Source organism: Ochlerotatus camptorhynchus, unplaced genomic scaffold (genome assembly GCF_037179485.1).
Source record: "Ochlerotatus camptorhynchus isolate MF236.1 unplaced genomic scaffold, CSIRO-AGI_Acam_v1.1 ptg000021l, whole genome shotgun sequence".
NCBI lineage: Eukaryota > Metazoa > Arthropoda > Insecta > Diptera > Culicidae > Ochlerotatus > Ochlerotatus camptorhynchus.
The window spans coordinates 4,029,604-4,054,078 of NW_027040513.1; the positions used below are offsets into that span (position 1 = coordinate 4,029,604).

The window sequence follows — 24,475 nt, forward strand, 5'->3', positions numbered from 1 at the left end:
TAAGTATTTTCCCCAATGCAAATAACAGCATTTTTCATTCAAAATCTTGCCAATTTCCATCGATAATTGTCTTATTGTACGAGTTTCCACAAATCTGAACTGATTTGCACCTTAACTATTCACACACAAGAAATCCGGAAGATCATAACCACTAAGGCACTTTTCTAATTTTCCATTTCTCTCAACAAAAATATTCCTGAACACCAGCAGGATCTTGTCAAAAACGTTACAGAATTGAATTTTTCAACTGTAGATTAATTTTTGCAGCATCTCAGATGAATCAATTCATCAGGAAAAGTAAAAAAGTGTTCCGCTTCCTATGTCTCTAGGCAAAAATTTATGCTCACAACACTCTTTTTGACGTTCTCCTATTCACCACCAGAGGCTGAATCGATCGTTTAGTTTCTATTAAAAAGGCCTATATCGTTGGGTTGAATATCTCGTTCCTTTTTGGACAACAATAACAAGTACACGTAAGAGGCTCAATAATTTTTTTAATCAATTCTGGCACCAATCAAATAATGTTTACATTCGATTGTTATTTTGTTGTTGTTTACAGTCACAACGATTCGACACCAGATTAGTACGATGGGGTCTTTTTATGCACCATCAATGTAGAGTGCGCTAGCCGATTTTGAGAGGAAATATCATCCAATCCATTTGTTTTCATCATAGTGACGATTTTCAAAACTCAAAATAATGTCAATTTTATTTCACAACTTGCAAATTTCCATCGGGAGTGGTCTTATTTTTCGATTATCTCGGATCTGAACTGATTAAAACCTCAAATAATCACACATTAAAAATACGGAAGATCATAACCGCTGAAGCAGTTGTTGTTTAGCTTTGAAAAATATACCGATTTTTAAACATAATGGACTTTTTCATCTTGTTTACTAAAGCTTTTGTGCCGTTTTCAAATGATATGCCTGTCTAATGTGAGGAGTCCAAAATTAGCGTGCATTTTTAGTACAAATTGATAATGTTATTTTTGTTGTTGCAGTCTGCCCTTCACAGTATGCTTCACATCAACTAATCAAACGCGCGCCGAGACACTCGAATGTATTTTTGTTTGGGCCAGCATTTTGTGGCAAGGAATTAAATTTAAAATAAAAATTGCAAGTTCCGAAGATTTAATGGACTCTACAATATCGGTATCCAAGGTAAGTTGACATTTAATTTGCCCTTACTGCTATTTAAGTGATCGTGCAATCTCGCCATCATTCCAGGGCGTGTTCGTGTTCAAAAACGGAGCCACCAAAGCAAAAACCCGTCGGAAAGCGCAAAAGTGCAACAGCCTGCTGGACCGCACGACAGCAAGTGCCTTGTGGTACCGGAGCTATGAGACGCTCTGGACCAAGGTCCGCGATCAGCTGGACAAGCTGCTGTCCGGCAGTTACGAGAAGATTTTGGACGATTTGCTGAGCTTCGTGGAGGGATGCTACCAAAGTTTGGAGTACAGTGGCGTTCTGCCCACGGCGGCCCTGCTAACCGGCATCAATCAGATCGATCACCTGGCGCAGTTAGAGGCACTGGCGGGAAATATTAGGAACAATACGTTTTCGTTGGTGGTTCTGCTGCAGTCGCGGGATTGTCCCAGCATGAAGGCCGCAGTAGAGACGTTGGTGTCCGGGTTTGTCGAGGAGAAGGAGGAAGATAGCGAGAGTAGGCGTCTGAGAAGAAATCAGCTGAATTTGGGGGTGCTGCGGGCGTGGTATCTGGAAAAGTATCAGCAGATGGACCGGAAGCCGAATCTGGCGATTATAGTGCCGGATTTTGAGTTGTTTGGACCGGAGGTGCTACAGGATTTGATTTTGGTTTTGAAGTGAGTGTTGGGGGAATTAATTTTTTTGAGCCGGATTATTTAAATTTTATTTTCTAGTTCATATGCAGCGGAGTTGCCGTTTGTGCTGGTATTCGGAGTGGCCACGTCGGTTGCCACGATTCACAGTGTGCTGCCATATCATGTGACCAGCAAGATCAAACTGAGTATATTCCAGTCGGAACCGTCGATAGTTAATTTGAACAAGGTCCTGGACAGTGTCCTCCTGACGCCCTACTGTCCGTTTCATCTGTCCGGAAAAACGTTCAAGCTGCTGACGGACATTTTTCTTTTCTACGATTTCTCAGTGAAGGGATTTGTGGAGGGGTTTAAGGTGAGATTCGGGGGTGATTTTTTTTTGTGAAGATTGGTTTCTAACTTTTTGCCGTAGTACGCTCTGATGGAGCATTACTTTCAGGGTACGATCTACGGACTGTGCAGTGTGACCAGTGACCGTGAGGAATTGGAGGAAGCAGTTGATCAGCTGAGTGCTGCCGATTTGGAGAGCATCCGACAGTTGCTGTCGTTCCGACCGCTGATCGAGTCGTTGGACAATCCCCAGGAGGTGATTGATTTTCTCACCAAAGACGATTACTTGCGGCGGATGTTGCCATCGATTCTGCTGGAGGTCCACAACTTTTGGTTCACGTTTCACTGCACGCTTGAGATGATGCAGGTTTTGGTACAGGACCTACCGAGGACTCCTTTGGGGAAGCAGTTGAGAGAGTTGTACGGTCAATGTATATCGACGGATGTGACCCAAAGAGTCGAGTTCCGGGAGTGTATGCAGCTGGTATCGTTCATGTCCAAAGAGGAGATTCTCGCTAAAGTGGTCAAGATGATGGAGGTTATTCAGAAGTACATGGAACGAAACGACGAGGCGACCATTCGTGGGGAAACCATTTTTGAGGTTGATCTTTTGGAGAAGATTAACACCGATTTGGAACGATTTGCCAATGAGATTGTCAAAGCTGGAATGGAGCGAATGGCGGTGGACGCCGAGGAGACGGCGGCAAGTTTGATTGTATCCCCTAAGATGAATCGGCAAGAGCTGAAAGAGAGACTGTTGAATGCAGCACGGCAACCGAGAATGGAATCGCCCTTCTTTAAATCTGTTGGCAATTTGGTATCCTATCTGACGGAGGAAGTCTTCCGGAAGTACCTTCGCCCATTCAACCGGGGCCCGCCGTTGATTGAACTGTTCGTGTACAGTGACTCGGCAACGATCCGAAGGCATATTGTGGGAGTGCCACGTGCAGCGGTACACACGGCACTCAACAATCCCCATTACTATCTGCAGTGTGAGTGCTGCGAGCTGGACGAGGATTGCAGTCTGGTTCCGACCCTGCCGGACCTGTCGGTGGCGTACAAGCTGCATCTGGAGTGCGGACGAATGATTAACCTGTTCGATTGGCTGCAAGCCTTCCGCACGGTGGTGGACGATGGCAGTTCGGACGACCAGGAGCGACAGGTGGATCCCCAGATACAGTGAGTGTGGTTGCGGGTGGGACAGGTTTGTGTGCGGGTTTCGCCTAAATGTTTGCTTTTGTTTTCAGAGCACGTTTCACCCGTGCAGTAGCAGAGTTGCAGTTTCTCGGTTACATCAAAACATCCAAGCGAAAGACCGATCACGTCGCGAGGTTGACCTGGTAATCGTGTTTTATGTACCTAAAATTTCGTAATTTATTGATTCTAATTCTGAAAAAAAAAATTGGCTCATGTTCTATAGTGAAAGAAATTCCGGTTGCGTATCGAAGTGTGCGATGGTGCATATCGGACTTGCATCACCAAGCCGTTGTTTTAGTACAATTTCAGCAATCGAAACGTCAAATCGATTCAACCCACCCCCGCGCCGCATCGTCGTCAATCGCTCGCGAACTGTCAAAAGGCTCGTCTTGATTTTGCTTTGATCGGTGCGGAGTGGAATCTCTTCTGAATCGCGGTCCGAGTGTAGTGTGTGTGCGTTTGACTTTTGCTGCTCGTCCGAATTTGGCTCTTGTACGATAGATTGATTGCATTTGTCGCAGTTCCGATACCGAACCGCTACTACTAGCAAATAAAAGTTCCGTGTGAAATCCTCCGGTTCCCAGCAAACAACAGAGCAGCAGACAGGATGATGCTCGCTACGGCCGCCGTACGGGGATTGACCCGCCGTTCGTTTTCGACCTCGAAAGTCCTTTCCGCCCAGCAGTTGACCGTCCGCGATGCCCTCAACTCGGCCCTGGACGAAGAGATGCAACGGGACGAGCGGGTGTTCATTCTGGGCGAGGAAGTTGCCCAGTACGACGGTGCCTACAAGGTAAATATGGCTCGCGGGTCAGCAGCTTCCGCGTGGTCCACCGGAGCAAGTGGTTATCTAGTTTTTTTTTTTTCTTAAGCCATGTTACGTAAACACTCTCGTCGTCGTCGTTGTCGGCTAGTGCGAATCTTGCTGAATGAAGGATACAGTGGACGACGGCAGCGACGGCGACGACGACGACGAGATCGAAAGGGTGTTGGGTTGGGATTGGAGATTGAGAGAGATGAGCACGCATAGGAGGAGGAGGTTCACTCTTGAAGGTTATCGGTCTGCTGTCGGATGACGTTGGAGATGACGATTTTTGTTTATAGTTCTATGTAGTTTCTAGTTCATTGTCGACGTTGCAGTCTAGCAGACAAGTGCCATTGAGACAAACTGAACATTATATTATGTATTAGGATGAAGATTCAATAAGGGTGGAATGTTAATATTAACATATGATTGTGAACTGGAAATTATTGTGTTCTGTGTCTTTGTGTTCTGTTGGACGGCTGAGACCGCTCACGGTTCATCTCGCTACACTGCTTTTGGCTATGAGCAGGTGCTTTGATCAGTCTAATATAGGTGATAAGCAGGGACGCAAACAGCCCTCCCGGTCCAGGTGACGAAATCTTTCGTGTTGGTCATTTGGTTGACTTCCCTGGGCCCTGTGCTTGCCAAACAATATACAAATTTATGCATTGGTTTCTATCTCATTCAATAGCACTCAATTAAAATGTGGAAGTGCATCTATAGAATACTAAATTGAGACCCGGCAAATCGCTCGCATAAGAAGCGTACAATCCTAGAACATGCTAAGGAAGATTCCCGTTTAATCCGCAAAACGAATCGATATTTAAGTGCAATACCTTCTATTTGTTGCTAATGACAATTTATTACTAGAGAGGGTCTAGTATAAGATGCCTAGGTGATTTCTAGCAACACTGCCAATTAAATCAATATAGGCGGTGCTCGATTGGCTCTGCCTTTGACAGTTAATTTGGCTCAAAACCAGCCAGTACGCTCCTCTCTTGTACTAGACCCTCTCTAGTTATTACAATTGACCACTTTGTCAAGCAGTTTTGGCGTGACTTTCTACCAGCGATTTCACAAAACTGGATCAACTAATTTCCATTCTTTATGAAACGCACAAATGTTAACATGCCATGCCAATTGGCTACTTTTCTCGTGGTTCTAGAAGAAAAAATCTCAAAATAATGTTTTATTTCAAAGTTCGAGTGGTAGTAGATGTCATTTTAACTGCTCGAATGAAGTGGTTAATTGATATGCTTAACGAAAATTGATAAATCTTTGTTTATTTTTTGTGAAATTGAAAAGGCCCACAAAAACCTGTTTTCAAAGCACTGAGGGGCAAAATGCGCATACTGATTTTATACCACGGAAGCATACATTTAGGCTTTATCTTTGATCTTTCTCTATTGAATATCAAAGGTTGACGCCTGATGGTTATGCTTATCACACTCCCACAATCTCCCCTAATTGTAGGTAAAATTTCATTCTGGCTCAATGATGCACATAGCCATTGTGACTAGACCTGTGCGCCGATCAAAATATTTTCGGCGGCAGCGTGATATGTTATTTTCTGCCGGCGGCGGCGGCGTGGCGGCGTCACGCCGTTTGATTTCGGCGGCGGCGGCGTGGCGGCGTGGGTCGGCGTGAGTTTATTTCACCTGATTTAGAAAAAAAAATTCTTTCCAAACCAATCGCACATTGACAAAAAATGCTACCCATATTTGATTTCAGATTACTGGAAATCGCTAAAACGTAGGTCACTCAGAGTTTGAGTAAATTTTCCGACACTTTCCCGGGGGAAACTTCTCGAATACAGGGAAAAATTAAGAAAATTGTACACAGGTTAGAAGTGTACTAGAAGACTGATTAAAACCTCAATCAGTTTTTCTCATATTCGAGAAGTTTTCCTCAGAAAAGCGTCGGAAAATTTATTCAATCTATGAGTGACCTACGATTTCGCGAATTTGAGTAATCTGAACTCTCATGCTGCGTTAGTGTGGTGGTCAGAATCAAAAGAGGCTACTGCACAGAGGAAACTAGCAAAACTTCAACGTCTAGCATGCATTGCAATAACGGGTGCGGTGCGTAGCACCCCATAAAAAGCATTAGAAGCAATCCTCAATCTGCTGCCCTTTCATGAACATGTGCCAGGTGATCTTGTTGGTCATCTAAGCATGTTCCCGAGTAGCACACTTTCATCACAATAAGTTACAGTAACTTGTTTATGACTGTAATAAGTCGTATATAAGTTTCTACAATTGAATTGTAACACTACTAGGGTTACAATACATCCAAAGAGGACCAGTGATGAGTATGAATGGAGACTGGATGAAACCAGAGGACAACTATGAAATTCCCTTCAACGTTTGTGAAACGGCACGTTCGGATTGGGAAACTGGTGGTCCTAACATTCGTCAAGGCTCAATCATATTTTTCACAGATGGTTCAAAAATTGGAATACGAACATATGCAGGAATCTTTGGCCCCGGGACAAATATTTCAGTTGCGATGGGACATTTTCCAAAAGTGAGCCATACTGTGGAATATCATACTGTACGGTAAAAATGGAACTCAAATGCTGGGAAGAGCAAAGGATGATGGCCAATTAGATGACTGTCACAAACTGCAACCAGCCGAAAAGATATATAACTCCTAATATAACATGCTCTTAGAGCTCAATAAAAGAGGTCATAGTATATACACTGGCCTAGTAACTGGGCACTGTCCTAATAGATATCACATGAAGAACATTGGTCGGGTTCAGAGTAATATCTGTCGTGTCTGTAATTTGGAACGTGAAACCTCGGAGCATCTGTTCTGCAGTTGTGGTGCATTACACAAGCGTAGATCCAAATTTCTTGGAAGTATTAGCTTACAACCTAGTGATATTTAGTCTGCAAAAATGGTTTTATAAACCATATTATACCGGACTGGGAAAAGATGTGTCCAGGCAATTAGCTGTCTACTCGTTAAATAGTGGTCGGTTGGATACTTTTTCCCAGTCTTTCACAAACTTTGTAACAGAATCCGTTGCCTTTACATGTGTCCGCAAGTATGCTTTGGTCCAAAAAGTTTCGATTGGCCTGGCCTGGGGACAGTTTAACGGATTCATCTCCTTGGGTACGAATTGGACCTTGTTGGCTTTATACCAGGCTATCGTGTCCTTGGAGTAATTAACCGACGCCAAATCCGGCCAAAACAGTGTTTGCGGATCATGGGTAACAGACGCTTGTTTAAACACTCACGCACGTAAACATGGGCTGTCATTATCTCCGTTGTCACAAACGGTTCGGAAAGCATACCACACTCACAAATGGCTTGCCCATAGCATTTTTACCGTTTTTTTTTGAAAAAAAAAACCAACTTATCCGCGTCGTCAAACACTTCGGCTATCACTAACGGTGTAGTACTGATGACTACGAAGAGTTTTGGAATCAAATTTAACGTATGATTCAACTTCCATAATCTCAAACACCGATTTTCCGCACAGCAACTGGTCGTATAAACCTTTTTGACGTTTAATAGTCTTTTTCTATCTAGCATACATGGATGAATTAACGGTTTGTTTTCCCACTAATCTGTTTCCCTCTTGCTCGTACTCGTTCGATTTAAATGGTGTAGTAGTGTGCGCCGATTAAACGTCAAAATTCTCTATAACTTCCGAGCCCTCGCTTTGAAGGATGTGACTTATTTTTCACTTCGCTTTGGGTTCTTCTGCTTCTTAAACGTCTGTAGACCCATTCTTGCCTTGGCCCGCTGGACGTTACTTTTCGAGGATCCCACTTTTCTAGCCACGTCTTGAACCGAAGCCCTTTTCAGGGCTGGTAGAGCTGATGCGATATAATAGTAGTGACTTTAGTGACTAAAATTACGGAAATAGTGACCAAATAGTGACTTGTAAATACGAAATAAGTAACCATTTATATGGTAACTTAGAAATTGCAGGGGTGTTCGAAAGTCGTGCTTAGACATTCTGGGATACCCTATATTCACTTATTCTCCTTTATGTAAATTCGACTTGAATTATTCATTCCTGTGTGCTAGATCGAGAAAGTGCGAACAAACGTCAAAAGACTAAATGACAATCGCTGCACCACACGCTAATTTCAACGCGTTCAAGATAAATTTAACCTAAAGAGTGCTACGGATTTGTCATCGGCGTGACATAAATTTATTCGGCGGCGTGGAAGATTTTACTTCGGCGGCGCGCCGGCTAAATTTCATCGGCGGCGGCGGCGTACGAAAATCGTCGGCGGCGGCGGCTTGGCGCGGCGGCGCACAGGTCTAATTGTGACTAGACATATTATTGCAACTTGATTTTTTCTTTCTTGATGCTTGTTCTATTTGAATTTATTGATTAAGTCGTAGAGACTGAAAACCCTTTCAACACTAATCGAAATTAGTTCCCTAATCCTAAGATCGAACTCAGTTTTCGACCCGAGGAAATCAACTTCTAGTCCTACTTCATTGATCGAACAAAGGCACGAATCTAGCGCATCGTTGTTACATCAACTCTTAAGAGTTACTTTAATTTAATTCGTTCAAACAAATCTGAAGCACAAACGAAATGACAGACAACTAACTGGCGAAGAAATCAACTAAAATAATGTGGTTTGCTGTAATAGAATTTTCTTAGAAGCTTGTGCCATCAGCCACCAGATGGGCTAGTATTTTTGTTTGAATTTGAATAAAGTTGATTTTGTGTGCAATGATCTTTGACAGTTTGCAAAGAGTGTATCATTTTGTCATTTTTTTTAGGCATTTCAGCTTTGAGAGATAAACCAAAACATTTTAGTACAATTGGTGAAAATGTTAGTACAATCCAGTAGTAGCATAGAGGTAACTCCAAGACCAGAATTTCCCGAAGAAACGTGCTCAACTTTTTGGCTCCGCTCTGGTACTATCTTCGGTCCCAAGCTAATCGATGGACTTCTCGAAACATAGGAAAATCCACGAACCCCTCATTTTATCTGTTAAACTTTCATAGCGAATCAAAACAAACATTGTGTAGTACTAGAATTTTGACTAGAATAGGATACGTTAATCGTTTGCTTGGGACCAATAGGCTAGTCAAGTAGTGAGCTAATTTAATATCGTTAGTTTCCACTAGAGAGGGTTTAATATAAGAGAGGAGCGGACTGGCTGGTTTTGAGCCGCCAAACAAACTAACAAAGCCAGAGCCAATCGAGCAGCGCCTATCTTGATTGCATTGGTAGTGTTGCTAGAATTCACCTAGGCATAGGTTGCCAAGGCAGTTTGTTTTGAAACCGCTCCTCTCTTATACTAGACCCTCTCTAGTTTCCACCGGCTGGTAGTAGTATAGAGGTAACTCTAAGACTAGAAGGTCCCGAAGAAACGTACTCAACTTTTTGGCACAGCTCTGGTACTATCTTCGGTCCCTAGCTAATCGATATACCCCTCGAAATATAGTAAAATCCACGAGCCCCTCATTTGATCTGTCAAAATTTCACAACGAATCAAAACACTAGAATTTCGACTAGAATGGGATACGTTAATCGATTTACATGGGACCGATAGGCTAGTCCAGTTTTTTTTTTTTTTTTTCTTTTTTTTTTTTTTTTTTTTTTTACAGAGGGGAATCTGCTCCCAGACACCTGAGAAGATAACTCAGGGTGTGGGGATGGGAGAAGTAGCACCATAGAGGTAACTCTAAGACCACTGGGTCCCGAAGAAAATCATTATTATTTTTGGCTCACTCAGTACCAGAACAACGGTCCCAAGCAGTCCCAAGCTATTTCACTCACCCCTGCATGTTCTGCATGAATCCACATACCCCTGATGTTATCTGTCAAACTTTCATAGCGAATCAAAACAAACATAGTGTAGTAATAGAATTTCAACTAGAATAGGGTACGTTAATCGTTTGCTTGGGACCAATAGGCTACTAAAGTGGTGAGCCAATTTAAAATCGTAAGTTTCGTATTGATTGTTGGTAGCACTCCCGACCTACTAAACCTTACCCTGTGCTCTAGGCCCTTGCCCTCCCCGGAACCGCCCGAAAGCATTACGTCATGGGAGGGGGCCGGTTGTGCTATTGCGCTTCACTAGTGTTGTGTCAGACGTGACACTCGCTACTGCACAGTGAGCAGCTGTGCAGGGCCTTCCTCTTGTTGTTCGCCTGAGTTCTAGAGCAGACGTGATAGCCAGCCAACTGTCCAGGGCCAAACAGGACAGATGTGACCGCTTACCAGCTGCGTGTGCTAAGCACTCTAAGAACCCGGTGTCACTCCTGCCTTTGCACAACGAGGGTTTGTGCAGGGCTTATCAACCTCCTGGGACGAGCTGGATGGGGTTCCAGCGTCCTTACTCTGCGGTAGTTCGTTTAGCCGCAATATCTCCCCCTTGGGTTCGATAATTAACGTTTCCAGGGCACACCACGAGGAGGCGAACTACTTCATGCCCCAAGGCTAGTCCAGTGTGAGCCAATTGGGATGTTTAGGGGTATTGAGGTAAATACATATTCGTCATCTGCATTAAAAATGGGACCGAAATCCAAAATTTCATCAATTTTGGTACACTGGAACTATTTTAAATATGTACGATTTCATTAGCAAAAATCACCATTTTAGCGCCCCTCGGCGGGACTTTGCATAGGAGCGAGCTGTCAACGAATAAATTTGGTGTCATCGATCAAAAATTTAAATCTTGATTTAAAAATCTAGATGAATATCTACGGTAACGATTTTATACGATTATAACGATTTTATATTGGCTCACTACTTGACTAGCCTATTGGTTCCAAGCAAATCGATTAACGTAACCCATTTTAGTTAAAATTCTAGTACTACACAATGGTTGTTTTGATTTGCTATGAAAGTTTGACAGATAAAATGAGGGGTTAGTGGAGTTTCCTATGTTTCGAGGGGTGAATTGATTAGCTTGGGACCGAAAATAGTACCAGAGCTGACTTAAAAAGTTGAGCACGTTTCTTCGGGACCTACTAGTCTTAGAGTTACCTCTATGGAGCTACCTATATGCTAATTCCAGCTTTATCTAGATGTAAACAGGGCGTCAGAATCTACCAGCCTTTAGATTTCAGTAACAACTGAAATTCTTGCTAGTTGGTAGAGCTGGCTGAGCTAGTGAGCTAACATAAGTGTAAACAGCTTATAAGTTACTAAAGCAAACATATTGAAACTCAAACTCACACTAGTTTGGTGATAATCGTAGTTGGTGAGTTTTGTTAGGTTGATATTTGGAGCAACGATATCACAGCTTGTAATATCATTCGCTGTTGTTTGCTTCTTGATATTTCAAGCTGAACATTGCATTGGGTCCCAAGTAACATTTACAGATTCTCTTCGTCGACTTTCTCTTTGCATCCCCACGGCCATGTAAAGACATTTCCAGGTATTTTCAGCACACAGATCGATAAAAGAAGCTTTTATCTAGCATCTAATACGACAAACACATCAAGAAACGGTTCTATGCTCAAGTTATTAACGAAAGAGAAAGTCGACGAAGAGAATCGAACAATGTTCCTTAGGACCTAATGCAATGTTCAGCTTGATTCGTCCACGAAAATCAAGCGTGATCATCGGAGAGATTAAGATTTGATTTTTTGATATTTTCTCAACACTGGCTGGGAATGAACCCAGACAGACTGTTCAAAAAATTCAAATCTCGTATGCACTAGATGTAGGGTTACCATATCAAAAACTTGAAAAGGAGGACATTTCATTTGAGGTTTGGAGATTATTCCTTTTCTTAACTTTAAAGGAGGACAATGAGTTTTTATCAAACGATTTAATAATATGTGCGTTATCACAAAATTCATGATTTGCAAAGGTTCAATTGAGATTGTTCATAACTTGTAGTCGTTATTAATGAAATTCATCTTCTCGTTATACTTCTGAAAAATGCATCAAACTAGCCCTCATAATTCATTTTTGATACTTGGAAATGATCTAGTCTAGCTTATTTGCATTAAAACTACAGCTTTACAGCCTTAAAACCATCTGAAATTTTATAATGTACAAAAATCAATCGCTTATTGAAACCGAAGTGACTGTTTGTAAAATCAGATACGTCGATTTGAATATTTAAAGGGTGATACGGTCAGAATTTGATCAAGGGAAAACACGTGTAAATCGGTGAAATCGTTTATTTAAAAAATCAAATTAAATTTCTTTTTCAAGTTCAATTAGTATAAAATTCAGGAAAAATATTCAGTTAGGCTTCCGCTTTTCCAAATCCGAATTGCCGGGCCTTACGCTTGACCCCTGCCATCAGATTTTGTACAGCCACCTTGTCCACCTTCTTCGCCGCAGAAAGCCAGTTTGCCTTGAACTGCTGATCGCCCTTAGCAGTTTTTTGGTCTTCTTTAGGTTCCGCTTGACAATAGCCCAGTATTTCTCAATTGGGCGGAGCTCTGGCGTGTTGGGAGGGTTCTTGTCCTTGGGAACCACCTGCACGTTGTTGGCGGCGTACCACTCCATGGCCTTTTTACCGTAATGGCAAGATGCCAAATCCGGCCAAAACAGTACGGAACAACCGTGTTTCTTCAGGAAAGGCAGCAGACGTTTATTCAAACACTCTTTCACGTAAATTTCTTGGTTGACAGTCCCGGAAGCTATGAAAATGCTGCTTTTCAAGCCACAGGTACAGATGGCTTGCCAAACCAGATATTTCTTTGCGAACTTTGACAGTTTCATGTGCTTGAAAACATCTGCTACCTTTCCCCTTCCTTTTGCCGTATAAAACTCCTGTCCCGGAAGCTGCTTGTAGTCGGCTTTGACGTAGGTTTCGTCGTCCATTACCACGCAGTCAAACTTCGTCAGCATCGTCGTGTACAGCCTCCGGGATCGCGCTTTGGCCGTCGTATTTTGTTTATCATCGCGATTTGGAGTCACTACCTTCTTGTAAGTCGATAGTCCGGCTCGTTTTTTGGCTCGATGCACGGTTGTAGACGATACACCCAGCTTATTTGCGGCATCTCGGAGAGAGAGGTTAGGGTTTCGCTTGAAACTACCGGCAACTCTCTTTGTCGTCTCAGCGGCTTCCGGTTTTCGATTTCCCCCCGATCCAGACTTCCTGGCTGTCGACAAACGTTCCCCAAACACTTTAATTACATTTGTAACGGTTGATTTGGCAACTTTAAGCGATTTTGCCAACTTTGCGTGCGAGTAGCTCGGATTTTCGCGATGCGCGAGCAAAATTTTGATACGCTGCTCTTCTTGCTTGGACGGCATTTTGACAACTGAAGAGTGAATTCCAAAATCAAAATAGGAGCAACATTCTACACACACACACCTTCAAAATGAGGGGTATTCAGGTTTTTTAAATGCAAAATTGAAAGAAATACGTCAAGTTGATATTGACCAAATTTTGACCGTATCACCCTTTATGCTTGGAATACCTAAAATCTCATAGAACCAGAACGTCAAAATCGAACTTATGTTGGATTCAATCTGTTGTTTTATTTATTTTTTTTTAATTTAATTTATTTTTTCTAATAATCGGAAGTCTGGCACTGGACCATTCCGTTGCCCACGCTGTCCGCGCTGTGCAAGTGATCCATCTCTTCACGTCCTGCAACGGTACCTTGTGCGAGTACCGAGGACCAGATGGGCCTGACCGCCTGACCCGGCTAGGTTCAGGATGCCCTGGATGCCCTCAGGGGTGGATCGGGACCTCCGACGAAAGGGCCTGAATAACACTGTGGGAGTCCGACAGGATCAGGATTGGGCGATTCGCAGGAACCGTGACGGCATGAAGAATAGCCGCTGCTTCTGCCGAGAACACCGAACATTGTTTTGACAGACTTCTACCAACAATCAATACGAAACTAACGATTTTAAATTGGCTCACTACTTGACTAGCCTATTGGTCCCAAGCAAACGATTAACGTACCCCATTCTAGTCGAAATTCTAGTACTACGCAATGTTTGTTTTGATTCGCTATGAAAGTTTGACAGATGAAATGAGGGGTTATTCGTTTTTCCTATGTTTCGAGGGGTGAATCGATTAGCTTGGGACCGAAGAGAGTACCAGAGCTGAGCCAAAAAGTTGAGCACGTTATTTCGGGACCTTCTAGTCTTAGAGTTACCTCTATGCTTCTACGCTTCTACTTAAGGAAATGTCACCAGCGATTCATATTCCGACTCCAGCTCTCGATCTTGACCCGTCCGTGTAACTATGCATGTAGTTTTGGTACAATCCGGTCAGCTCTGCTACCGATCTCCTAAGGGCTACGGAATTGTCCCCGGCTCTGAACTTCTCCTTTATCCTGCTGTCGATGTATGGTGCGGGAGATTGCCAACTCTTATCTCCGTACCAGTAAATCTTGGTCACTGGGGGGAGCACTGCGTTTGCGATTGTACGGAGAACTCTGTCCCCCTCGCTAAGGAGGCAGATTCTGTCGTTTCTGGCGGTATTTGCTGAAAATGCAGCGGCTTTGTTGGCAATGGCTGCATAGATGCGGTACCGGGAAGAGAGAATGCCGTCTTCGACACAGCTGGCATCGGCTGGCGTCGAGGATAGGAGACCGGAGATGATGCGCGTGTAGCTATTGTACACCGGAGCGAGTATTTGTATTGCCTTGTCGGTGGCGATGCAGGTAAGCTCGAGTCCATACATCAGCTGGCTGTCTACGATGGCCCGGGCAACACGGAAACGTACTTCTCTGTTGTTGGACCGGTGGGTACGGGAGATTGTGCGGATGAAGATGATCCTGCTGCGACAGCTGACCTTGACCCCTTAAAGGTGGTGGTTAAAACTAAGCGACCGATCAATGACAACCCCCAGCAGTTTCACAGTTTTCTTAAATGGGATAGCTTGATTACCGATCTTTATGGAAGGTCCTCAGACCCGATGTAGGTACTAGCAAACGTGGCACCTAGCGCTCTTTTCAGCAGACAGCTGAAAACCTTTCGAAGCGGCCCATCTGGCTACGGCGGAAACCCCTGCTTGGGCTCTAATCCTCGTTCGTCCCAGACTTTGACCTGATACACGAAAATGCAGATGTTCGCTGGTAACCGCTCGAAGACACTGTTCATGGCGACCAGGAACAAAGTGACAGCGATCATTGAACCTTGGGGAACGCCAGTTTCCTCGCAGAAAGTGCGGGATTTGGTATTACCTACTGAGGCTCGGAAGGATCAGCCAGTCAGGAAATTTTGGACGAAATGGATGATATGGCCGCTAAGGCCCCAGCTGACGAGTTGCTTCAGTACCGTGGGCGTCCGTACGATTGAAGGCTTTCGCCCGTACATGGACGCCCGCGGTACTGAAGCAACTCAATCTGTGTAGTTGTGATCCATTTGGTGAATTTTAACTTAAATTTGACAGATAGAAAATTTTCAAATAAACATGCTATTGTACCAGACTTATTTTTGGCAGACCAGGAATTAATTTTGACAAACATCTTTTCGGAAATCACACAATCAACAACAGAGAGATTTTCGAACATTGTAATTTATTTTCTAAATGTCAAATTTAAGTAAAAATTCAGAAAAAAAATGGAACGCAGTGTTACATTTGATGAATTTTCACTGATACTTCGAAAATAAATTATAATGTTTGAGATCCCTCTGTTTTTCATCGTCCAACTTCCGAGAAATCATTTGTCAAAATTGATTCCTGGTCTGTCTAAAATAAGCAAGTTTATTTGAAAATTTTCCATCTGTCAAATTTAAGTGAAAGTTTACCAAACTGATCACAGCCTAAGGCTCTGAACCATTTGGTGGATTATTTTAACTTTTGGTTAAAATTTGACAGATGAAAAGTTATCGATTAACCCTGCTATCCGAGCATGGTTATTTCTGACAGACAAGAAGTTAAATTTTGACAACCGTGGCTCGAAAACCGGCCGATCGACAGCACGGGGATTTTCGAACATAGAAAATAACTTTCGAAATGTCACTTTTAACCACGAGTTAAATTTAACTCGGCAAATGGTTCACAGCCTAAATGTGCGGAGGTTGACAGCTGTAGTATACTTCTAGTCTCACCATCGAATGGTATTTGCTAAATAAGATGAGGTTAAACAAATAAGCTCTGCAAACAGCGCTCTTTGAAAACAATTTTATGAATATGTAACTGGAATAAATGCAAGGATTAAAAAGGAGGACATTTTCGGGCAAAAGGAGGATGTAGAAAAATTATTGAAAAAGGAGGACATGTCCTCCTTTAGGATACCATATGGTAACCCTATTAGGATGTCAAGATGAACGTTAGGAGAAGCAATGATATTACACTCCAGTGCTGCAACCTATTCCAGCGGTTTCTGTGAAGCTGTTTTGACCAAGGGGGGGAGGTGGCTGTCAAATACGAACAATCGTCGCCTACCTCGCATAACTGGTTCCAAACGTAAACAAGCCATAAGAAACCTACAGCGTTTGTTTACGTTTGGAACCAGTTTCATACAAGATGATCAGTAGGCTGATTTCACAGCACGTCCCCCCCCCCAGGTTTTGACACTGCAAACTGCTGGTTTCGATTTTGGATAAGCATAGCTAATCCGACGCAAGAATCGGTGACCATCGCTATTGCCACAACTCTAGATAGAGCTGGAATTAGGGCGTAACAGCTTTTGTAAACAATTACTTCTCTCGATGATTTATAGGAATTCAAGGCCCGCCCACGCAAACCAACAAAACCTTCGGGTAGAGGAAGTCTTCCTCTACCCGATGGTGATGTTGATTTGCGTTGACTAGCCTTGACTTTCTAGAAATCATCGAAAGAAGTAATTGTTTACAAAAGCTGTTACGCCCTAATTCCAGCACTATCAAGAACTACAAGCAAGCAATTTTCTGAAATTTATCCAATACAGTGCTGTAACAGGTTGTATTGGCTATCAAAAGCAACAACAAACGCACCGACAAATGCTAATCCAAGCGAGTTAAAAGAGAAAATCCACGAAGAGAATCGATCATCGCGGTTACGCCCTTATGCATGCTCACTGTCCTATTTATGGTCATCACATTTCATCCCCAACTTATATATTCCTTTGCCTATCTCTCTCTCTCTATTTTCCAGGTATCTCGTGGCCTGTGGAAGAAGTACGGTGACAAGCGAGTGATCGACACGCCCATCACCGAGATGGGCTTCGCCGGTATTGCCGTCGGTGCTGCCATGGCCGGTCTGCGTCCGGTGTGCGAGTTCATGACCTTCAACTTCTCCATGCAGGCCATTGATCACGTAATGTTTATAACCGACGTTCAACCAGAGGAGAACACGAGAACTAAACCCTATTGGACTCTTCCGAACAGGTCATCAACTCGGCTGCCAAAACTTTCTACATGTCCGCCGGTACCGTGAACGTACCGATCGTCTTCCGAGGACCGAACGGAGCTGCCGCCGGTGTGGGCGCTCAGCATTCGCAGTGCTTCGGTGCGTGGTACGCGCACTGTCCGGGATTGAAGGTGATCTCACCGTACGACAGCGAGGATGCCAAGGGTAAGTTCGGATGCGTTTGGATGAACGTTAGCATAGGAAGCCATTTTTCCTGCCTTTGCAGGTCTCCTCAAGGCTGCCATCCGCGATCCCGATCCAGTTGTGTTCCTGGAGAACGAAATGGTCTACGGTGTTGGGTTCCCGGTGTCGGATCAGGTGCTGGATAAGGAGTTTGTACTGCCCATCGGTAAGGCCAAGATCATGCGACCGGGCAAGCACATCACCCTGGTGGCCCATTCGAAGGCAGTGGACAATGCTCTGCAGGCAGCGAACGAACTAGCCGGCAAGGGCGTCGAGTGTGAGGTGATTAATCTACGTACGTTGCGTCCGATGGACACCGACACGATATTCAAGTCGGTTCAGAAGACGCACCACCTGGTCACGATCGAGCAGGGCTGGCCACAGAGCGGTACGTGGAACGATGGGGGTGATTTGGAAAAGCTGGAAATCTTATGTTGCGTTTCGTATTTTGCTTTACTCCGAACAGGTATTGGATCTGAGATTTGCGCTAGAATTATGGAACACGAAACGTTCTTCCACCTGGACGCTCCGATTTGGCGTGTGACAGGTAATTATTAGCTATGGGATGAATCGGTGAATAGAGGGGAATGCACTATTTGTGTGCGGGGAAGCAGAATGATGTGCGGAGATTTAATCCATTTAATCCATGAGGGCATGGTGAAAGGAGCATTTCGTGATGTTGATGAATGAGTAGAGAGGGCTTTTGGGGCGTGTTTGCATCTGATCCCAGAGGGTGTCTGGGTTCGATCCCACAAAAAAATCCGTATTTGCTGAATTTCGGCAAGTTTTGCACTGAGATCCAGCAAAATAAAATGCCGAGTTGCTCGGTGGTGCCCATCTCGACAAAAGAAATCTAATGGGTGATAGCGTTATAATATTTGATTGTTGCAAGGTATCTAAGAATTTGTCCTAGATCTCATATTTCATGTAATCAAGTTCAAGATTTCTTAAACAATTTATTAATTCAGTTCTAGATAATTAATTTCCCACTATTTACAATTTGATCTACTGAACCTTCTTCTTCTTCTCATTCTCCCTATTCTTCTTCTTCTTCTTCTTCTTCTTCTTCTTCTTCTTCTTCTGCAAGCTTATTGTTTATCGCATATTAGCTTATTGCGTGTAGAGTTGGTGTATAATGAGTCACGCCAAATGACTGTAGTAAATCATTATATCAGTGATTTTGTCAAATTATCTTAACAAAAAAACAGTAGAAATTATCATTACTGATCATTACCAAACGTATCCCATGACAATTGATTGCTCACTGCGTGTTAATATATCTTCGATTATATTTTATATTTGATTGCAATACCTTTCGTGGACCTTTCATAGCATCGTAATGTTTGTTTACTTTGCACGATAGGTAGCTGGTTTGACAGTTCGATAGGTACACGGCGAATGAGAACGACTCAAATTTGAGTTTAGTTCACTCATAATCGCCAAAAGTGCAGGAACTCAGCGATGAGTAAAATTTGTCTCATGGTTTCCTGTGGAAAATCTAAAAAATCTGCCGGAAAATGAGGAAATTGACGAAAATTTTATTCAGTCTCGGAGTAGTACCAATAGACTGAGTGAATCCAATCTTTACTTTTCTCGAACTCGGGAATTTTTCCCTGGAAAATCCTGGAAAAACCTGCGAAAACATGAGGCAAATTTACTCATCGCTGAGTTCCTGCACTTTTGGCGATTGTGAGTGAACTAAACTCAAATTTGAGTCGTTCTCATTCGCCGAGTAGACTTGGCGTGACTCATTATACACCGACTCTAATTGCGTGCTCTCTACTTAGTGTTCTAGATGCACTTCCACAGTTTGTAATTGAGAGCTTTCGATGCCAATACCAATGCATGAATTTGTATATTGTGAGGCAAGTACAATCATATTCTATGCCCAGGGAAACCCGAAAAATTCCTAGGCCGGACCGGGAATCGAACCCAGCCACCTCCTGCATGGTCTTGCTTTGAGCTGCACCTTCACAGACTGAGCTAAGAAAGGCTTATGTCACGTACATAAAGCACCCGATCAACACGCGGTGCGGCTTCTCCGTCCGATGGCACTCCTCACCTTTCAGCAACCGCAACCGACACTCAATTGGCGTGGAAATCGGCTTGCAACAGATCTTCCAGAAAAGCGCGCTGGCTAATCCGCAGGTATCTATTTTCGACGTCTCGTTAAATTTTCATGCGAAAGAAGCTCCTTACCTCCCCGATGTCGGTCATCTCGAATCCATCGACCATAGGATCTCTTCACCGCTTCAATATCCTTCAGTTGTGAACCGATTATCAAAATGTCGTCCACATACAGCACTAGGAAGGTCAACCCGTTCGCGGTTCGCTTCACATACAGGCATGGGTCACTTGCAGCTCTCTTGAATCCCAGCTTCTCGACAAAGCGATGAAACTGCTCGTTCCATGATCTGGATGGAGGCCTGTTTCAGGCCGTACACCGAACTATTCAAGCGACACACCAGATCCTTACCCTTCGCAAAACCTTCCGGACATGAAAATTTCTTCCGAAATTGCACCGATCAAGAAGGCGATTATAACGTCCATCTGGTGGACTGCCATCTTCTCATGGTTAGCTACAGCCAGGACAGTGCGAAGTGTGTCGAGTTTCGCAACCGGCGAATAAGTTTCCGAGTAATCAAAGCCATACCTTTGCGTGAATCATCGTGCTACTTGCCTGGCTTTGTAGCGATCCTCTCCGCCATCTTCACTCCGATTCAGCCGGAACACCCACTTGCATGTAATCGGGACACGACCTTTCGGGATCTTCGTCAACGACCAAGTGTTGTTCTTCACCAAAGCTTGCATCTCCTCGTGAACGGCTGCTTCCCATTTCGGCCAGTCATGGCGCTTCTTCATCTCGGACAGCGTGCTCGGCAGATTCTCTACGTAACTGGCTGCACTCAGAGCGAAACCGATGTAATCCATCTCATAATCTCGTTGTCACGCTGGAGGGCGGCACTCTCGCTGCGGTAGTGGTGTCCTTCTCGGTGTATTTTCATCACATTGCGACCGCTTGCCTTTGCGGTTCTGCTGCCGCCATTCGCCTTCATCCTGTGAGTTACCGTGTTCCTCCTGCTTCATCATCACGAATGGTTTCATCGACGCAACTATCGAAATTCTTCTCATCCGCATTATTTTCAGCAGTAACCTCACTTTCATCGTCACTGTTAGCTTTAGATTCTTCGTCGATTTCACGCACTCGCACGTTATCTTGACTTGAACGCTTGAACCACAGTCCGGAACAGAAACTCCTCCAGTTTCAACGAAAATCACATCACGCACGACAGCAACTGTTTTCCGCCGTGGGTCCCACACGCGGTAGCCATTGTGAGAATACCCGATGAATACGCCACGCCATAATTTGGAATCCAGCTTCTTCCTGTGTTCCCGAGGAACGTGCACGTACACATTCGAGCCAAACGCCCGCAGCTTCTTCACATCCGGATTGCGACATTCCCAAATTTTGAATGGGGTCTTCTTCGACTCGAGCGTGCTCGCTGGACTTCGGTTCGTCAAAAACGCCGCAGTCTGAATCGCCGAACCCCAGAATTTCTTGATTACTCCGGAATCCTCCAACATAGAAAGAGCTTTTTCCACAAGCGTTCTATTCATGCGCTCGCTGACGCCGTTCCGGCGTATAGGGAACCGTGAACTCGATCTGTATTCCCCTACCTTCACAGAACTTTCGAAACGCGCCTGCTCTGTATTCTTCGCCATTGTCACAGCGGAACCGCGAAACCTAGCTGCCAAACTTGGCCGACACGTAAGCTTCGTATTTCTCGAACTTACTCGTCACTTGATCCTTGGAACTCATCAAATAAACCACCGTGAACCAACACACGTCGGAGTGGATCAGTTCTAACACTCACGTCGACCGTCTGCCTTCGCGCGCGGATGCTTTCCGGCGATGCATGACTCACAAACGTCTTCGTTCTTCGCTCCAAGTTTCACATCGACACCATCAACCATCTTGTTCCGCACTAGAAATTCCAAATTTTTCGTACTGGCGATGCCGCAATTCGAACGCTTTCGGTACCTGTCCGCACGAGTAGAACGACGATTTGTCCGCACACTTTTCTTCGCGATGAAGATTAAGTTCGAACAGTTTTCCGTGGCGTCCACCAACCGCGACGACACCCGATTCTCGTGCGATGCTCACTTTACCACCGGCGAAAACTAAAAATTTTCACTTGCCTCCGGAATGTGCAGTACGTCTTTCAGTGTTATCGGAATTATCTCGTCATTCACGACGGAATACAGACGAATCACTCCGCGGTGCTTCGCTGCGATTGAATCGCCCTGCTTCGTGACAGCAATCTCCATCGGCTTCTGCATAGGAACCAACTCTTCGAACAATCCATGCTCCGACGACCCAGAATCGATGAACCAGTTTACTTCTCGCCGCTTCGGGATCTGTTCCGTAACGAAACACACACCCTTGTCTTCAGCACCGTAGTGCGCACTCGTCTTCTTCGAGTTATGCTTCTTGTTTTTCTTCTCCGGTCACTCGGCCACCCACAGCCAAAACACTTCCACACTTTATTCTTCTGCTGCTGCTTCAGAGGTTTTCGAACGTGCGATCCGGAAAAAGCTGCCGACTCCGCCGATGTGCCGACGGAATCGACATCTGCACTCCTCCTCTTCGTCTCCTCATCGAGCAAACGACACTTTACAAACTCCAGCGTTAACACCTCTTCCGGCATTGTCTCGATGGCTGTCACGACCATGTCGTATTCGAGTGCAGCGTACACAGCAAGTGGGTCACGACGTCGTTTTGTATTCGCGAACAATCCGGTCGAACTTAAGGAAATGTTCACGCAAACTGGTGTCGTCCTGCCAAAGAGTTATCATCTGCTTTTTCAAGTGTACGCGGCTCACTATGCTTCGTCGCTCAAACATCCGTTGCAGTGTCCTGGATGTATTCCAACTGGTTGTCGTGAATGCAGGAAATCAACAACGATCGGCATCGCTTGTCCTTCTTCTGCCTCTTCTCGGTCGCCTTTGGCTTTTCTCTGCCTTCCTCCGCCTTGATCTTTAGCTCTTCCACATCCGCCACCTCCTGTTCGACGTTTTCGATCAGCTCGTGCTCGTCGAGCTTTGATATTCCCCCTTATTCTGCGAGTCACGTGACTCTCTGTCACCGGTGAGGTGACAATTGTCACCTCGTGTGAGGTGACTCTCCATGTAAATCAAATGGAGAGTCACCTCACACGAGGTGACTATTGTCACCTCACCGGTGAGAGAGAGTCACGTGACTCGCAGAATAGGGTAGATTCTTACCGATTGTTTACAAGGTCGCTCATAACACCCCGACAGGATACTCACTTTACCCCAACGGTTTAATTTCGTTTACAAAATGAACCTCTTTTAAATCTTCTATCATTCAAAAGTTTACTTTTAAAATTCTATTTGTTTTCATGATGTAAATAGGGCTTGATACTATCCATTTGGTTAAATATCATTCGAATTTTTCACTAAATTTTGTATGATTAGTGATGATTTTCTTAAGGTGGCTAAACTGTCCCACTTTCCCCTAAGTTTGTGTTAGTCGAGACGAACAAAAAGATCAGTTGGTTGAAGGGCAGTCGAGAAACGGCGGTGGGTGGACGGTACCACCCACCGCATATATGGAGGGGTTACTGTAGCAGAATGATATCCGGAGAACTCGTGTGCCTCTAGCCCTCTGCCCCTGCCAATACATAGTGGGCCATCTTTCCTTTTAATAGATTGTCCCGTTGATCCATGACACTGAAACTAACGCTTGTGTTTTATTTTCGAAACAATCACCCTTACAGGAGTGGACGTCCCGATGCCTTATGCCAAAACGCTGGAAGCGGCGGCACTGCCACAGACTCACGACGTCGTCACTGCAGTTAATAAAGTGTTAGGTATTAAGTAAAGCGAGAGCGACAATGCAAGAGCTCAACCAACAAATGGAGAAATACTACACCGTACCATGTTCGCCAATAGGTTCTGAGCTAGCGAGGCCCCCACGTAGTTCACAGAGCGAGGGGTTTTAAAGCATGTTTAAAAGTTAGAAATCATTCTTTTCTCTTTATTTTTTTTTCTTCTTCAAATTCGAACGATCGATCGGGACCGGGCTGATAAAAATACATTTGGTAGGACTAAAAAGTATTCTCTACTCTAAAGACACGATGTGATTCTCAGTAGCGCAACTCAAATACACAACTTGAATAATGCGTTTTTAGTTTATTTCCTGCATATAAAAAAAAATATAAAAATTTCGTTCATTTTTAATCAGGTGGATTCGACTATGTGCATGGCTTAATTTTTTTTTTTAATTTGTCGACCCATGCGGAAAGGGAACACTATTATGGAGTAGCTTGGGACCTCGCTGCACAGGGAGAACAGTAAACCATTGTGCTAACAACAGAATATCAGGATATTAGTAAAGTAGTTGATAATAATTGTACATAAGACCGATCACCGCAACGACAAAATAGTTATTAAACAGACCCATGCCACCACCATAGTCACTTCTCGTCACAGTCGCCATTTCTTTTCAACTTTCAATTGTGAAAATTCATGGTTTCCTTTCCTAAAAATGGGATCCTCTTTTTCGTCATTCATCACAACGAGGATACAATCTAGAGACATTGCCAGCATGAAATATAATTATGACAACAGCGTAGTTTGTGCATTTGAGATTGTGAAAATATCACTGATTCCAACGTCGAATCTCAACCGAACGAAATGCAAGAAACATCCTAGTTACAGAAAAGTACTCACAGAACTCACATCGAGACGCTTCCTCTCCCAGATCCTTTAGAGTACCAGGAAGTTTTATCACACTTTATCAGATCCCATTGCCCAGCTGATACTGTTGGACGTGGTTAGCCTATTGAATTAGTTTTCACCCCATTCCACCTTTTCCGTGC

At 44.1% G+C, this 24,475-nt stretch overlaps 2 protein-coding genes across 2 annotated transcripts; both read left to right on the forward strand.

Annotated features, from left to right (window-relative positions):
* Window positions 1–1,061: 1,061 nt before the first annotated feature.
* On the forward strand, window positions 1,062–3,475 carry Orc3 (origin recognition complex subunit 3). Its single transcript, XM_065224958.1, has 5 exons — window positions 1,062–1,163; window positions 1,230–1,825; window positions 1,883–2,156; window positions 2,214–3,310; window positions 3,379–3,475. Exons 1-5 carry the CDS (start codon window positions 1,137–1,139, stop codon window positions 3,473–3,475), a joined length of 2,091 nt encoding a protein of 696 aa, XP_065081030.1. The 5' UTR covers window positions 1,062–1,136.
* A 229-nt stretch (window positions 3,476–3,704) lies between these two features.
* Window positions 3,705–24,228, forward strand: Pdhb (Pyruvate dehydrogenase E1 beta subunit). Its single transcript, XM_065225379.1, has 6 exons — window positions 3,705–4,121; window positions 17,133–17,294; window positions 17,366–17,552; window positions 17,614–17,958; window positions 18,037–18,117; window positions 23,372–24,228. Exons 1-6 carry the CDS (start codon window positions 3,936–3,938, stop codon window positions 23,473–23,475), a joined length of 1,065 nt encoding a protein of 354 aa, XP_065081451.1. The 5' UTR covers window positions 3,705–3,935; the 3' UTR covers window positions 23,476–24,228.
* The last annotated feature ends 247 nt before the right edge of the window (window positions 24,229–24,475 follow it).